The sequence below is a fragment of the Hemicordylus capensis genome, chromosome 7, assembly GCF_027244095.1.
Source record: "Hemicordylus capensis ecotype Gifberg chromosome 7, rHemCap1.1.pri, whole genome shotgun sequence".
NCBI classification, from domain to species: Eukaryota; Metazoa; Chordata; class Lepidosauria; order Squamata; family Cordylidae; genus Hemicordylus; species Hemicordylus capensis.
Window position 1 is genome coordinate 8660935 of NC_069663.1, and position 16853 is coordinate 8677787.

Genomic DNA, 16853 nt, shown 5'->3' on the forward strand with positions numbered 1-16853 from the left:
GAAAATGAAGCTCGGGAGTTGTTTTTGATAGGCGAGAGCCATCCGATGGCTAAGGTTGCAAGAGATATGGGGGGGGGGATTGCAGTGGGAGGACATCCTGGCATGAATAGTTGGAGAAGCGTTGGCTTAAAACTTTGACATGAGTTTCTTTATAGTATTGGCACATTATTGGGGATGTAACTTAGTGGTAAAGCATTTGCTTTGCATGCAGAAGGTTGCAGGTTCAACCCCTGGCATAGAGGAGAACTGGTCTTGTGGTAGCAAGCATGAATTGTCCCCTTTGCTAAGCAGGATCCAGCTTGTTTGCACTTGGATGGGTGAATACATGTGAACCGTAGCTCAGTGGTAGTAGAGCATCTGCTTTGCACGCAGAAGGTCCCCAATTCATTCTCTGGCAGTATCTCCAGTTGGGGTTGGGAAAAGCTCCTGCCTTGAAACCTTGGAGAGCCACTGCCAGTCAATGTAGACAGTACTGAGCTAGATGGGCCAATGATTCCAGCTTCCTATGTGCCTGTGGTCATCCACCATGGGTTGATTTGAACTACCAGCCTTGTGCTGCTGCTTTTGCTCCTGGATTTTCCTTTTTATGTAAAGAATAATAATGGAAGAAATGGTTGCAGATATAGGATTTGACAGTAATTGCAAAATACACAAGGTTACGTAAGTACATAGGAATTGCATTATATCCAACACTCATCCTTAGAAAGCCATCACACCAAGATTAGGAACATAGGAAGCTTACACCAAGTCAGACCTTTGGTCCATCTAGCTCTGATTTGTCCACACTGACTGGCAGCAGCTTCTCCAAAGATTCAGGCAGGAGTCTTTCCAAGTCTTACTTGGAGATGCCCAGGATTGAACCCTGGACACTTTACATAAGAACAGCCCTGCTGGATCAGGCCCATGGCCCATCTAGTCCAACATCCTGTTTCACACAGTAGCCCACCGGATGCTACTGGGAGCCTACTGGCAGGAGTTGGGGGCATGCCCTCTCTCCTGCTGTTGCTCCCCTGCAACTGGTACTCAGAGGCATTCTGCCTTTGAGGCTGGAGGTGGCCTATAGCCACCAGACTAATAGCCATTGAAAGACCTGTGGCCTCCATGAAGTTATCCAAACCCCTCTTAAAGCCATCAAGATGTTGGCTGTCACCACATCTTGTGGCAGATAATTATACAAGTTGATTATGCGTTGTGTGAAAAAGCACCTCTGTTTGTTGGTCCTGGATTTCCCGGCAACCAATTTCTTGGGATGACCCCTGGTTCTAGTGTTATGTGAGAGGGAGAAGAATTTATCCCTATCCACTTTCTCCACACCATGCATGATTTTATAGACCTCTAGCATGTCTCCCCGCAGTCGTCTTTTTTCTAAACTTAAAAGCTCCAGGTGTTGTAGCCTTGCCTCATAAGAGAGGTGCTCTAGGCCCCTGATCATCTTGGTTGCTCTCTTCTGCACCTTTTCCAGTTCTACAATGTGGAGACCAAAATTGTACGCGGTACTCCGAGTGTGGCTGCACCATAGTTTTGTATAAGGACAATATAATATTAGCAGCATTGTCTAATGGTCCAACTGCCTCCCTGGCAGGCTTCCTGCTCCTGATGTATTTAAAGAAGTTTTTGTTATTCCCCTTGGTAGTTTTAGCTAAATGTTCCTCAAACTCTTTTTGCCTCCCTTATCGTCACCTTGCATTTCTTTTGCCAGAGTTTGTGTTCCTTTCTGTTCTCTTCATCTGGGCAGGCCTTCCAATTTCAGAAGGAAGTCTTCTTTACTTTTATGGCTTCTTGACGGTACCTGTTAGCCATGCTGGCATCCTCCTGGACTTAGTGGTACCTTTCCTCCTTCTTGGTATACATTCTGTCTGGGCTTCTATTATTGTGTTTTTGAGTAAACTCCATGCATTCTGAAGTGAAGTGACTCTCCTGATTTTCCCTTTTATTTTTCTTTTCACCATACTCCTCATTTTGGAGAAGTTTCCTCTTCTGAAATTCAAAGTGTCTGAGAGACTTCTTTGGTGATTCTCTCTCTGCATATATGCTGAATTTGATCACAATATGGTCACTGTTCCCTAAAGTTTTCATGACATTGACATCTTGCACCAGGTCCTGTACACCACTCAGGATTAAGTCCAAGTTCGCCCTCTCTCCGGTTGATTCCAAGACCAACAGTTCTAGGGCACAGTTATTCAGCACATCTAGAAATCTGACTTCTTTGTCATTACCTGACTGTGAATTTACTCAGTCTGTGTGTGGGTAATTGAAGTCACCCATTATTACAGCCCAGCCTCTCCTTGACGCCTCCCTGATTTCCTCCTGCAACTCCCAGTCACTGTCGGCGTTTTGATCCAGAGGGCAATAGCACATTTCCTTTCAGGCTTTGTATTGTCACCCACACGGTTTCTGTGGAGGACTTCAGTCCACCTAGGTTTTCTAGCTTGTTAGATTCTACCCCTTCCTTGACATACAGGGCTACTCCACCTCCAAGGCGCCCCTCCCTGTCCTTTCTATAGAGTTTATATCCAGGGATAACAGAGCAAAGCAGATGCTCTAGCATTGGGCTACAGCCCCATTCTCAAAAGTTGCATACTATTTTGTGAAAAAGCAATTTACAGACAAGGTGATTAATGAAAAACAGGGTCAATAAACTGATAAAACCTCTGCAATTAAACCGATCAGTAAAAATAAATATTCTACAGGAGGCTGCATTCTCGATCAACCAAAGAGAGCAATGTCATTTGATGTGAAAGAATTCAGGGTTTGACCAAACCCTTGAAAAGCAGCATGCATTGGTGGTTCTTACATTGCATCTGTTTGTTCGTGCTCTCTCTCTCTCTGCGCCTTCACCTCTAGTGTGTGGTTTGAAAGTATAAGAATCCTTTCTCACACAGCACACGATTAATCTATGGAATTCTCTGCTGCACGATGTGGTGATTACTTTAAAAGAGGCTTAGACAGACTCATGGAGGACAAGTCTATCAATGGCTACTGGTCCTGATGGCTATAGGCTACCTCCAGGTTCAGAGGTAGGATTCCTTTGAATGCCAGTTCCATAGGAGCATCAACGAGAGAGAAGGCACCCCTTCATCACCTGCCTGTGAGCTTCCTAGACGCATCTGGTGAGCCACCGTGGAAAAACAAGGTGCTGGACTACCTGGGCCCTGGGCCTGATCCAGCAGGGCTGCTCTTAAGTCCTTATGACTCATTTCCTTAACCCACAGTTACTTGCTATGCAGAAGAGAGAGCCCTTTAGAGGGGAGGGCCTTGGAGGTCACTTCTAAACACCTTTGAGTTCCATTTTGCAAATTAAGCACCTATTATCATTCTTGGGTCAGTTCAGACCTTTGAGAACATGTTTGGGAATTTATTTAGTCATTGTTTGATTTATATACCGTCTTCCATAAAACTTATCCAAAGTTAATACAATCAAATTCCATAAACACATTAAAATCAATTACAAGATAACTTAATAAAATATTAGTACCTAGTTTCCAGAGGGCTCTGACGCTGGCCCGGTGTAATGCCTTAGAAACGGCTGTCCGGGAGGGGAGATACTGCAAGATCCCCTATAAGGAGCATGTCTGCCCTTGTGGTTCTGGGGAAGTGGCGTCTGTGGCCCATGTTATCTTGAACTGTCAGTTCTATCGAACTTTGCGGGAGAGAGATACAAGTCCTTTTTTAACAGCATACCCCAGTTCTGAGCAGTTCTATCTGGAATTAATTTTAACAGACCATTGGGATGTAGTATCTTATAACGTGGGGAAGCATTGTTTTCTGGCTAACAAGACTAGGATAAGAAATGTTGAGAAGTGAGATATGGGGTTGGATTGAATTAAATTTTAGATTATTATAATGCACGGAGCCCTCTGTTTTATGTAATGGATGAACTCGGGTGTTACGGCTCTGTTTTATGTTTTAACAGTTTATTACTTATTTGACCAAGTTTGCTTTTATGTAAAGTTTTTGTACTTTGTGTTTTGCTGGTCGAATGACCGTAACGATAAAGATTTGATTTGATTAAGACCATAGAAACAACCAAAAGCGACAGCCTTAAAAACAAAAACAGAGCAGTCAGAATGGATAGATTGGCAACCCACAAGGGGTAAAAGCCTGAACAAATAAAGAGTTTTCAGTAGTTCTTTAAAAGCAGCCATAGATGCTGGGAGAGCGTTCCAGAGTCTGGGGGCAACAACAGAGAAGGCCCTGTCCCATGTGCACAGGCTTGTGCACACTCAAATGGCTCCAGGGCCGTTTGAAAGATGCCCCACATGACCTGGTGCACCCGTGGTTCTAGGTGGCACTTCCTAGGGGTGATTCACATGAGTGCCACAGCTGACAAGTGTGGGGAGAAAAATATGGCAGGAAGCAGCACTTATGATTGTGGTCATGCCTGAGAAGGTAAGCTTCCTCTAGAGCGGCACATGTAGCAACACCACAATTCTCAAACGACCATACTGGCTGTTCTGAATTCTGACTCTAGCCCTTTTGACACATCCTGTTGAACACTCATACAGTTTGTGCAGTGTGCACAGGTGCAGAACTGTATACAGGTACAGTTATTCACACGCTATATTGAACACAGGTTACAGCAGTACACTTCCTATCTGTACCATGAGAGCCGGCGTGGTGTAGCTGTTAAAGTGTTGGACTAGGACCAGAGAGACCAGAGTTCATGTTTCCGTCTAGCAAACTGACAGATCCAATAAGATAACAGAAAGGAAAATAACCAATAAATATATAAATATAAACTATATTAATCATGTCAGGCAAATTTGCTGGCAAAACATAAGATACTTCCAACAACAAAGAATTGAATAAGAGAACTGTATAGTCCATCAAATGAAATAAATAAATGCGCAAACAGCACTCTGTTAATAACCTTGTTTCAACTAGCTTTTTCAAGTATTCATAAAAGTTCATATATTCTTCCAAAAATTTCAATAAGATCTTCTTCAGAACTTGAATGTTGTGGAATAAATTTTTCATTGGGGGGCGAGGGCAACAGGTCTTCTCCAATGATGCAATAATTCTCTTCAAAGGTTCCTGAGATAGTATCAGAACAATGATCATATCAGAACAATGTTCAGAACAACATTGAAGTTCTGAAGAAGATAACTTATACATGATTTATAATGTATAAATCGATCTGTACACTTGTACAACATAATGTCTGAATAGGGTTTCTGTTTAGCATGTTTAGATGATTACTCAATGTTAATGTAGTTTATATTTATTCTTTATGTTATATTATTAGATCTGTCAGTTTGCTTTTTGGATTCTTCACTTCAGATCCTTTATGCTAGTTGTTTGGTGCATGTTTCCATTCAGCCACGGAACTCACTCAGTGAATCTGGGACAGTCACTTAACTCTCAGCCTAAATTACCTCACAGGGTCATTGTGAGGATAAAATCTGAGTGCCTTGGAGGAAGCGTGGGAAATAAATGTAAAAATAATAAACAATAATAATGCATTTGAGGGCCCTTTATCCAGGTTCACTTTGAAAATGAATTTGGGTACAGTCATTCACACAAAAACATATGAGTGTACCGCAATCTGTACACTTGTACAACATAATGTCTGAATAGGGCTTCTCTCCATGCTGCATCCTGCTTGTGTGACTGTGTAAATCAGCCTATGTTTCCAGGATCTTGGTCTTTAGCAAAATGCCTGAGAGACTGAGCTGTGAACCCGAAGTCCTCATTCCAAATGTTCCCGTCACCAGTTGGTGGCCTTGGGCAAACAGGGCAAGCTCTCAGCCTGCATTCTGCCATGTGACAATAACACTGACGTACTTTGTAGAGTTGTTGTGAAAACTGCAGCAAGATTTGTCTGCATTCGGAATACTGCACACAATTCTGGTCACCACACCTTAGGCTATTGTAGAGCTAGAAAAGGGCAGCCCAAATGACCGCCCTGGACCATTTTTGGAAGGGCAGTATATAAATCAAATAAATAAACAAATTAGGGGGTTGGAGCAACTTCCCTATAAGGAAGGATTTCAGCATGTGGGCCTCTTTGGAAAGAAGGGGGTAAGGAGGGCATGACCGTGCGAATAAAGTGGATAGGGAGAAGTTTTTCTCCCTCATAATATTGGAATTCAGGGCTTTCCTTTGAAGCCAAATGCTGGGAGATTCAGGACAAAGGAAAGTACTTTACACAATGTGCAGTTAAACTGGCTGGGGATGATGGGAGTTGTAGTCCAACATTGTCTGGCGATGCAAGGCTGAGAACCTCTGCTCCAGAGTCTGGGGAGAACACACCCCAAGTGCATCCAAGCTGCTCTCCTGTGGCACAAGGGAGATTGTCCCCTGCTAACAGAGCAAATAGACACTTTTTTAAAGTGGTGATTCTCTTATATTTAGCTGGGGGAGAGCAACTGGCCCTATCCAACCCCAGCACATCATCCCTCCAATGGCTGTTGCTGGTAACTGCCTTGTGTTTCTTTTCAGACTGTGGGCCTTTTGGGTTAGGGTTAGGGTAAGCAGGCAGCCATCTCATTTATTTATGTAAACCGCTCTGAGAACTTTGGTTGGAGAGCGGTATATAAATAAATATCCATAGTAGTAGTAGAATTTGCTGCCATTGGCTGTGGTGATGGCCACCAATTTAGATGGTTTTAAAAGGGTATTGGACAGATTCATGGAGGATAGGGCTATCAACGGCAGCCACCTAATGACACAGCAGGGAAATGACTTGCCTAGCAAGCATGAGGTTGCCAGTTTGAATCCCTGCTGGTATGTTTCCCAGACTGTGGGAAACACCTTTATTGGGCAGCAGCGATATAGGAAGATGCTGAAAGGCATCATCTCATACTGCACGGGAGGAGGCAATGGCAAACCCCTCCTGTATTCTACCAAAAGAAAACCACAGGGCTCTGTGGTGGCCAGGAATCGACATCGACTTGACGGCACGCTTTACCTGTAGGGCTCTTAACAGCTACTAGCCTGGATAACGGTATATTTCCTCCAGGACCAGAGAAGCATGCCCCTGAACACCAGGTGCCAGAGAATGCCAACAGGAGGGGGCAGTTCCCCCCCCCCCACTTATGGGCTTCCCAGATGCATCTGGTTGGCTGCTGAGTGAGGCAGGATGTGGGACTCAGTGGCCTGATCCAGCAGGGCTTTTTTCTTATGTTCTAAAACAGGGGCCAGCCATCTCTGGCATGCATGTCAAAAGTGGCGCGCACAGTGATCTTGAGTGCCATTCTCACTGACTGCTGATGGGCTGCACTACTGAACTTAAGAGGAGCCAGCTCTTCTGTGCTAGATCATCTTTCTCCCCCATGTCCAGAAAGGGACACTGGAATTTCTCCATGTCTATATCCAGGAATGGACTTCATTAGTGGGAGTTTCTCCGAAATTCTGCTTGTCCAGGAACAACTAAGCTGGTGGATTGGCAAGATCTGCATTTTAATTTAATTCAAGCATTTTAGAAACATTTACTCTACATACAGGGATAGTTTAATTAGATATACAGAGAGCCCTTCAACTTTAAAAACATATTACTGGCACACACAACTTTAAATGAGAGTGATGAAGATTTGGCATGCCACTTCTGAAAGGTTGCTGATCTCTGTCCTAAGATAATTGCATGACCAGAGTGTGACTATTAGATTATCAGGACCAGCTGAAAGACAGAGCTGGTCTTGTGGTAGCAAGCTTGAATTGTCACCTTTGCTAAGCAGAGTCTGCTGTGGCTTGCATTTGAATGGGAGACTACATGTGTGAGCACTGTAAAATATTCCCCTTGGGGGTGGAGCCGCTCTGGGAAGAGCAGACGGTTCCCAGTTCCCTCCCTGGCAGCATCTCCAGATAGGGCTGAGAGAGACTCCTGTCTGCAACCTTGGAGAAGCCGCTGCCAGTCTGTGCAGACAATACTGAGCTAGATGGACCATTGGTCTGACTCGGTAGAAGGCAACTTCCTATGTAAAGGACACGGTCACGAGCAGCAAGCTTTAGAGTTCTCCAGGATGTTTGCTGCTCACAGCTGTGAGAGCAGCGTGGTGTAGTGGTTAGAGTGCTGGGTTAGGACTGGGGAAACCCGAGTTCAAATCCCCATTCAGCCATGAAACTAGCTGGGTGACTCTGGGCCAGTCGCTTCTCTCTCAGCCGAACCTACTTCACAGGGTTGTTGTGAAAGAGAAACTCAAGTATGTTGTACACCGCTCTGGGCTCCTTGGAGGAAGAGCAGGATATAAATGTGAAAAATAAATAAATACTGTGATGTTTTGGTTGGCCCTTATAAAGGTATTAACCATGAGTGGTTTCTGGCTTTTTAAAATTTGGACCCCATTACAATTTTTGTGCAAGAAGATAATCATTGTGAAGTGCTTTGAGAATATTCCTAACAGCCATAAATATAGAAGTGTTTATATTTTCAAATCTCCCCTCTTTTTGTTTCTTTCAGCAGCTGCTGCGGGCACTTACCTGCCCCCCCTGCAGCAGGTGTTTCAAGCTCCTCGCCGGCCCGGGATAGGAACCGTTGGGAAGCCCATCAAACTCTTGGCCAACTACTTTGAAGTGGACATTCCCAAGATCGATGTCTACCACTATGAAGTGGACATCAAGCCGGACAAGTGCCCCCGCAGAGTCAACAGGTAAGGCAAGTATTAGCGTTTAGCAATTTCTCGTCCTGTCCAGCCTCTTTCATTGGGAAGAAGCAGAATGTCTCAGGAATCTGGGCTGTGCCCCAGTGTTCCCTGTGAAACAAGGATCCCCAGAGGTTGACTACAACTCCCCGTGCTCACCAGCTGCAATGGCCTTTGGCTGGGAATGATGGGAGCGGGAATCAACAACATCTGGGAACCCCTGTTACAGGAACACAGGAAGCTGCCGTATATGGAGTCAGACCCTTGGTCCATTGAGCTCAGTATTGTCTACACTGACTGGCAGCAGCTCTTTAAGGTTTCGGCAGGAAGTTCTGCCTGGAGATTCCAGGGATGGAACCCGATACCTTCTGCATGCAAGAAAGTGGATGCTCTTCCATCCCCTGAGGGGAATATTGGGGGACACTGCTGTGCTGCACTCCGCCTTCTCTATCTCCCCAGGGGCTACTTCCCAACCACTCTGAGAACCCCACTTCTGATCACACCTCTTACAGCTGTGCTTGTGGCATAGGAAGCTTCCTTTATGCCAAGTCAGACCATTGGTCTCTCTTTCTCAGTATTGCCTACAGATGCTCTCCGGGTCAGGTCGGAGTCTTCCCCCAGCCCCACCTGCCAGGCAGCGAACCTGGGACCTTCTGCGGGCCAGCAGATGTTCTACCACTGAGCTGTGGCCCCATCCCCTAAGGTGGGACTATCTTCTAGCGCTCACACACAGTCTCCCATCCAAATGCAAAGCAAGGTGGACCCTGCTTGGCAAAGGGGACCGTTCATGCTTGCTGCCACAAGACCAGCTCTCCTCCTCCTCCTGTATGTTGCAGTTGCTTGGCACTGCTCCGCTTCTGCCCCTGCGGCGGCTGCCCTTGGCACAGGTGGCTTTTGCCCTGCAAGTCAACCCACAGACCGGGAGCAAGAAAGCTTTCCTGTGCCCCCTCTCTCTTGCTTGCTTGCTTCCTTCCTCCCCGCCCATGTTAGGTATTGTGTGTCTCTCTCTTCCCTCCCGGCCATGCACTGGGCAGCTCAGGAGATAACCGGGTTTGGGGCTCGGTCGCTGGTCAGCTTACAGCAGCTGTGTGATGTTGGCCATGGTCCCAGATGTTTAAAATAGCCGTCCTTCGATGCTGGGTGGGTGTACTGCTGCTAAAATCTGCTCTGCGTTGCGTTGAGAGCTTGGGAGGGTTGAGGCGGAGTGAGCTCTGCTGAAAGAGAACGTTCTGGGTAGGGATGTGCAGAACGTTCCGATCTCGGAACGGGCCGTTCCGAGAGTTCCGAGCTCAGAACAGAAAGCCCTCCTTGTAGCAAGGCAGTGCTCTGTGGGTCTGTGAATTTAAACGACTGGTCCCATTTGCACCGACTTCATGGTTGAAGACTTCAGGGCTCAAACCTGCAACCTCATAACCTGGAACTGAGAGACACCTCCTGAGCTCTTGTGGATTCTCTGTCCTTGAGCTTCAAAGGCCTGCTTAAGCTCTGGAGGGAATAGGAGCATGCAACATCCACTCAGACGATAGGCCGGCAGTATGAAGCTTCTGGATTGGCTAGGCCTGGTATAAATACTAGGAGCCTGGCCCTCTCTCTTTGCTTTGATGAACAGAGCAGGGACCTTCTGCTTGCTGCATGCCAGCGCGTCAACTTCTCCAGCCTCTGAGACACTAAGCGCCTCCCAGGATTTTCTTATGACTGCCCAGTACTACAGCCTGGATTTGGTGTGCGTTATTTCTTTCTTTGGGGAGCAACCCCCACCCCGAAGACCCCATTACCTGCAGGGGTTGAAGTACGGAGAAAGACGGCAGGGAGTCCAGGGCAGGGAGTGTCTCCGGCAATCTGAGGCATGGAGGCTCTGGCGGTGGAGAGGGTGCCACAGAGCAGGCAGAGATGAGCCGCACCATTGCTGTCTGATGATGCCTGGCTTCCTTCCAAGCTGAATCCAGGAGCAGGCCAGAGGCAGACAGTGCCAACAGAAGGGTGGGGAGAGCCAGAAATGTGGCATTCGTTGGGAGAAGAGCATGAGGAAAGGGTGGCACCAGCCTCTATGGCATTAATAAAGGCCTGGGTAATGGGAAGGAGCCACATAATGGCACAGTGGGGAAATGACTTGATGATCAAGCCAGAGGTTGCCGGTTCGAATCCCCACTGGGATGTTTCCCAGACGATGGAAAACACCTCTATCGGGCAGCAGCGATATAGGAAGATGCTGAAAGGCATCATCTCATACTGCATGGGAGGAGGCAATGGTCAATCCCTCCTGTATTCTACCAAAGACAACCACATGGCTCTGTGGTCGCCAGGAGTCGAAACCGACTCTATGGCACACTTTACCTTTTCCTAATGGGAAGGGACTTTGAAGAAGCAAGATAGAAAAAGCATTGATGCTTTTGAACTTTGGTGTGCTGGAGAAGACTTTTGAGGATACCATGGACAGCCAGGAAAACAAACAAATGGATCATAGAACAAATCAATCCAGAATTTTCACTCAAGGCACAAGTGACCAGGCACAGACTATCATACTTCGGACACATTCTGCGAAGACCCAGATCCCTTGAGAAGTCCATCATGCTGGGGAAAGTTGAAGGAAAGAGAAGAAGAGGATGACCAGCAGCAAGGTGGATGGACTTGATTCCTACAGCAATGAATGCACCACTGAGGGACCTTAAAGGCCAAGTTGAAGACAGATCATCCTGGGGAGAATCTATCTATGTGGTTGCTAAGAGTCAACACCAACTTGAAGGCACTTAATCAATCAATCAAAGGGAACAGGCAGAGCTTGGGAAGGGAACGGTAGGGGAGTTCTCTGTTTAAGCTGGCGGTGACCATGGGGGCAGCTGAGTATGTGGAGCTTGGGACTTCCAGTGAGAGGCCAAGCAGTGAAAACAGCAGAACCCTCTGTATAGATGAGGTAACCCTGCCAGGGGAACTCTGAGGCCATCCAGACCGCCTGGGCTTACCAACAAGGGACTACTCCTGGACTGGCCAGGTGCAGGGTGGACAATCTCATTCCTTTATTTAGTGTATTTCTATACTGCCCAACATGTGTATCTCTGGGTGGTTTACAAAAATACACCGGAATTTGAAGCAGAACCAAAATCAATTAAAGCAGTTTAAAAATGGTCAAACACAGGTTTCATTATATTTTCCTACCTTCGTTTTCTGCTAGCAGCTGCGTAGCAACACTGGTGGTGGCCTGTGTCTAAATTTCTTTGTGGTCTGCTGCAGCCTCCTCTGTCAGCCACTACACACACACACACACACCCGCTCGCCCTTGGTTGCCACCGGTTGCCTGCCACTAGCCTCTGCTCACCACCATGGCCGGCTTGCTTCCCTTTGAGGGCTGCAATATGACGTCACCTCTCGGGGCCCATTATCTCTGGGGTAATGTCGTACCCTGTACCAGCAAAGAAAAGCAAGTAGGTGGTGCTTAGCAGGGACTGTGGAGGCCAGCGAGGGGTGGGTGGGGTTGGGATGACAAATAGTGGGGGTGGGAGGGCTTGCACTGAACGGCGGAGCCTGTGGCAACTTCCCTAACAGCGGCCCCAGCAGCCTGTGTGCAGAACTTACAGGTGCTCAACAGTAGATCCTACCAACTTCAATTCACTGTTTCCCTTACCGGTCGCCCTGGGGCGTAGCAAAGTTGTAGTGGGCCCAGAGACAAGATATTAAAATGGGGCCCCCAATCACTGAAGCTCAGCTTGCCCCCCCCCCATCTATATAGCCTATGTGCCACAATAGAACATCACCCTAAATTATTTTTTTTAAGGTTTTGTAAATTGTGGACGATGCAAGTCATTTGATGGTACTAGAGAAAGACATGCTGTTCTGGTAGCTCCAGGTCTTAACACTCACATCAATTTTGGAGGATGAACACAACTGAAGGAAGCCCGGGCGGGTGCGCGGCTGGGGGAGTCAGTCATGTGACTTGCCTCTGAGGGGGGGCCCCAAGGCAATGGGCCCCCAGACAACTGTCTCCCCTTGCCCTATGATAGTTACACCCTTGTCGCCCATCCCTTATTTTATTTTATTTTTTTACTCTTTGCAGGGAGGTGGTGGAATACATGGTACAACACTTCAAACCTCAGATCTTTGGAGATCGGAAGCCAGTGTACGATGGGAAAAAGAACATTTACACCGTCACTGCCCTGCCTATTGGAAACGAAAGAGTAAGAAAGCCATGATGCCTTGGAGTGGGTGGTCCACCGGGGGCACCCCTGGGAGGGAAGAAGTCAAGAGTATTGGAAGATAATCGGAGTCACGATGATGTTCCTTTCTGTCCCTGTAATTTCCAACTTATAAGGCAGCAGACTGGAGTGTGTTTAAGAGTTCCTTTTTAAATTGGTAGGCAGTAGCTATGTTTGCCTGTGACAGAAAAAACAGAGTGGGATCCAACACAATCTCATCAAAATTTATGGAATTAAATTAAGCTAGTCACATCTTCATTTATTTCAAAAATAGGAAGTTACCTTATATTGACTAAGACTATTGGTCCATCTATGCCACCTAATGGCGCAGCGGGGAAATGACTTGACTAGCAAGCCAGAGGCTGCCGATTCAAATTCCCGCTGGAATGTTTCCCAGACTATGGGAAACACTTATATCCGGCAGCAGCGATACAGGAAGATGCTGAAAGGCACCATCTCATATTGCACGGGAGGAGGCAATAGTCAACCCCTCCTGTACTCTACCCAAGACAACCACAGGGCTCTGTGGGCACCAGGAGTCGACACCGACTCAATGGCACACTTTATTGGTCCATCTAGCTTAGTGTTGTCTATACTAACTGGCAGCAGTTCTTCAAGGCGTTTCAAGCAGGAGCTTCTCCCAGCCCTACCTAGAGATGCCGGGGAGTGAACATCGGACCTTTTGCAGGCAAAGCCAGATGCTCTTCCACTGAGCTATAGCCCCATCCCCTAAGGGGAATATCTTGCAGCAGACAGAGCTCACATCCAGTTACCCGTACAAATGCAAGTGAAGGCAGACCCTGCTTAGCCAAGGGGACAATTCATGCTCAGGACCACAAGCCCAGCTCTCCCTTCTCCATTGGGAGAAGCACAGAGCCGCGTGGTGGAAACAGTTTATCATATTAACCTAACAATCCAAGACTCGGTTTCCCCCAAGTACTTTGATTTTAGAAATTGGGGGAAGGTTTTAAATTCAGAGTCCCGGTCCTTTCGGGTAAATAGAGGCATAACCTGTATTATGCATAATGCTGCCTCCACCACCATGTGGAGTTATCGTATTTACCCAAATAGAAGATGTCTTTGAATTTAAGAGGACCCCCTTTACAAACAGAGGTTAGTTTTTTAAAGGGGGTCCTCTTAAACTCAAAGACATCTTCTATTTGGGTAAATACGGTAAATCCACATGGTGGTGGTGGCAGCGCCAGCTTTGGCCTAAGCTTTGTACAGGCCTAATCAGCGATTTTTCAGGAAGCCACCCTTGGAGCTGATGGGAGCCCACTGAGTGGCTCTTCCACTGAGCTACGCTCCTTCCCTTGAGTCCTGAGAGAGGAACAGGGTTCTCCACTGCAGAAGTGGACCCAGACCTGTGAACAGGTCATGTACAGGAGGACCTTGATATCTGCGGATTTGCGTATCCACAGTCGGGAAATAGACACCCGACTTTGGCATGCCCAGAAAAAAGCGGGGCGGGGGGATACGACAATGTTTCCCCCCGACGAGGAACCCAATCCCCAATTCACCATCGACTGTCGAACATTCAGCAGTTCGACTCGGTATTCTTGGTTTCTGTGTCCGCGGTTGTACTGTGGAACAGAATCCCTGCACATATTGAGGTCCTGTATTGGAAGAAGTTGAGTATTGGAAGTTTGGAAAACAGAGCCTTGCTTTTCAGTTCCCCACTCTGACCACTGGATTGTGCAACTTCTGTTGCTTGCCAACACTTTTTCTATAGGATGCTTGAGAACACCATTACATCTTTATCCCTTGGCATCCTTAATGACTCTTTCTTCTCATGTTGTTTTCCTCATTGCAGGTTGACTTTGAGGTAACAATTCCGGGAGAAGGCAAGGACCGAATCTTCAAAGTGTCCATTAAATGGATGGCCATCGTGAGCTGGCGGATGTTGCATGAAGCCCTGGTGAGCGGCCAGATCCCTGTTCCCCTGGAATCCGTTCAGGCCCTTGATGTTGCCATGAGGCATCTGGCCTCCATGAGGTAAGGCACCCCTGCAGGTGCACATGCCATTATTTGCTGGAGTCCTGCATTTGAAGTTGGGAACCCAAAGATTCTCAAAGTAACTCCCCTATTTAGCAACGTACCGTATGCTTTGGTAGTTTGTTGGTTTGATAAAAAAATCTTGTCCTATTTAAAAAATAAATAAATATTGTCCTATTTAGCTGCAGGAACCTTTTGAGTCGCTTGGAGGTAGAGCATCTGCTTTGCATGCAGAAGGTCCCAGATCTTATCTACAAGTAGGGCTGGGGAAAATACCCCCTTTTCAAAACCCTGGAGAGGCCCTGCCATTAAGTGAGATGGATGGACCAATGGTCTGACTTGGTATAAGGCAGCTTCATATGAACTGCATCAGTTATGCTGCAGAAGGACTGTCGCTCAGTGGAGGAAGGCTATATGTCGGAGGGCTACAGGCCACCTTTAGCTTCAAAGGCAGGATACCTCTGAGTACCAGTTGCAGGGGAGTAACAGCAGGAGAGAGGGTCATGCCCTCAGCTCCTGCCTGTAGGCTTCCAGCGGCATCTGGTAGGCCACTGTGTGAAACAGGATGCTGGACTAGATGGGCCTTGGGCCCAATCCAGCAGGGCTGTTCTTATGTTCTTAAGAGCGTCTGCTTTGGAACTGGAAGGTCCTGGGTCCAACCTTCTGGCTTTTCTGGGCAAAGAGGCACCTTCTTTACGTGGTGATTCTCTTTATTTAGCAGGAGGAGAGTAACTGGCCCTATACACCCCATCACAGTACCTCCAGTGACTGTTGCTGGTGTCATGTTTCTTTTAGATTGTGAGCCCATTGGGGACAGGGATCCATCTTATTCATTCATTCATTCAAACCACTTTGGAAACTTTTTTTTGTTGAAAAGCGGTATATAAATATTTTTTGTTGTTTTCCAGGTAGGGCTGGGAAAGACCCATCAGAGATCAGGAAGGGATGTTGCTAGTCAGTGTAGACAGTCATGAGTGAGATAGACCAGTGGTGTGACTCAGTATAAGGCAGCATCCTATATAATCTATATTTGTCAGACATATCAGGCAGACGCCTTCTTGGAGATGTTGCTTCTGGCTAAATGTCACCCCCTTTGAGAGATCTGTTGGGGATCAGCCAGGGGGTGTTTGGGGAGGGGGCTTCTTGACTGCTGGGAAAGGAGGAGTTTATAATGTTTGAACTTGGCTGACTTTGGGGGTTGTATATTAGTGCTATCCCAAAACTAGTGGTTGTATATTAGTGCTATCCATCTTATTACTTTATTGTTTTCTCTGTGCACACCGCTTTGGGAACTTTTGTTGAAAAGCGGTGTATAAATATTCATTGTTTGTTGCTAGATTCTCTCTCTGTTAAGCAGGGAGAGAGCAAGTGACCCTAACCAACCCTCCAGTGACTGTTGCTGGTTTCTTCCTTGTGTTTCATTTTAGACTGTGAGCTACCTGGAGACAAGGAACCACCTTCTCCTTATTATCGTATTTTCATGACTATAACTGCATGCACCCAAGTATAAAGTATAACACATGGAAAATGGGGACCTCTTTTAAAACAAAAAATACTTGCATAGCCTGCACTCCTGTATTGTTTGCATTTTTTAAAATGTGTTTTAAAAAAAACTTGCCACATAACGTTGCCGTCTCCAGTTAGTTAAATGTGCTGCTTTCAGGAAAGCACCCATCTAGCCCCCTAGCACCATGCCAGCTAGCTGGGAAATGTTCATGGGTAGGTGGCAGCAGCATCAGGGAGCAGCAGATTTAAACCAACTGTTTTGTGGCAAGTTTTTTCCCCGTTTCAAGCATGTAAAAAAAAAGTTTGCATACCTCTTAGCCGCTTAAATCCCTACATGTGGGAGGGGAAAAATTATATCCAGTGGGGTGTATATGTGAAAATATGGTATTTTTTCTTTGAAAGCTTTTTTGTTGAAAGTGTTGTGTAAATAATGTATGTATTTGTTTATTTCGGCCCATGGCCAGCATATGTGTAAATAATAGTACTGTTTCGTTTTCTTGTACACTATTATTATTGCTGTAAACTGACATCTTAATGGGGGGAAAGGGCAGGATAAAAATGTTTTAAAATATCTCAGGGCAAGGCT

At 46.5% G+C, this 16853-nt stretch overlaps 1 protein-coding gene across 3 annotated transcripts in view; it reads left to right on the forward strand.

Annotated features, from left to right (window-relative positions):
- Window positions 1-16853, forward strand: part of LOC128333368 (protein argonaute-1) — an 81500-nt gene that overhangs the window by 29685 nt on the left and 34962 nt on the right. Inside the window, exons 2-4 of one of the 3 annotated variants that reach the window (XM_053268813.1) lie at window positions 8399-8588; window positions 12628-12748; window positions 14580-14761. In XM_053268813.1, coding sequence (XP_053124788.1) covers window positions 8399-8588; window positions 12628-12748; window positions 14580-14761 — 493 coding nt within the window. Of the gene's footprint in view, window positions 1-8398; window positions 8598-12627; window positions 12749-14579; window positions 14762-16853 lie in introns of those variants that run through there. The other 2 variants (XM_053268814.1, XM_053268816.1) reach the window with 2 other exon arrangements.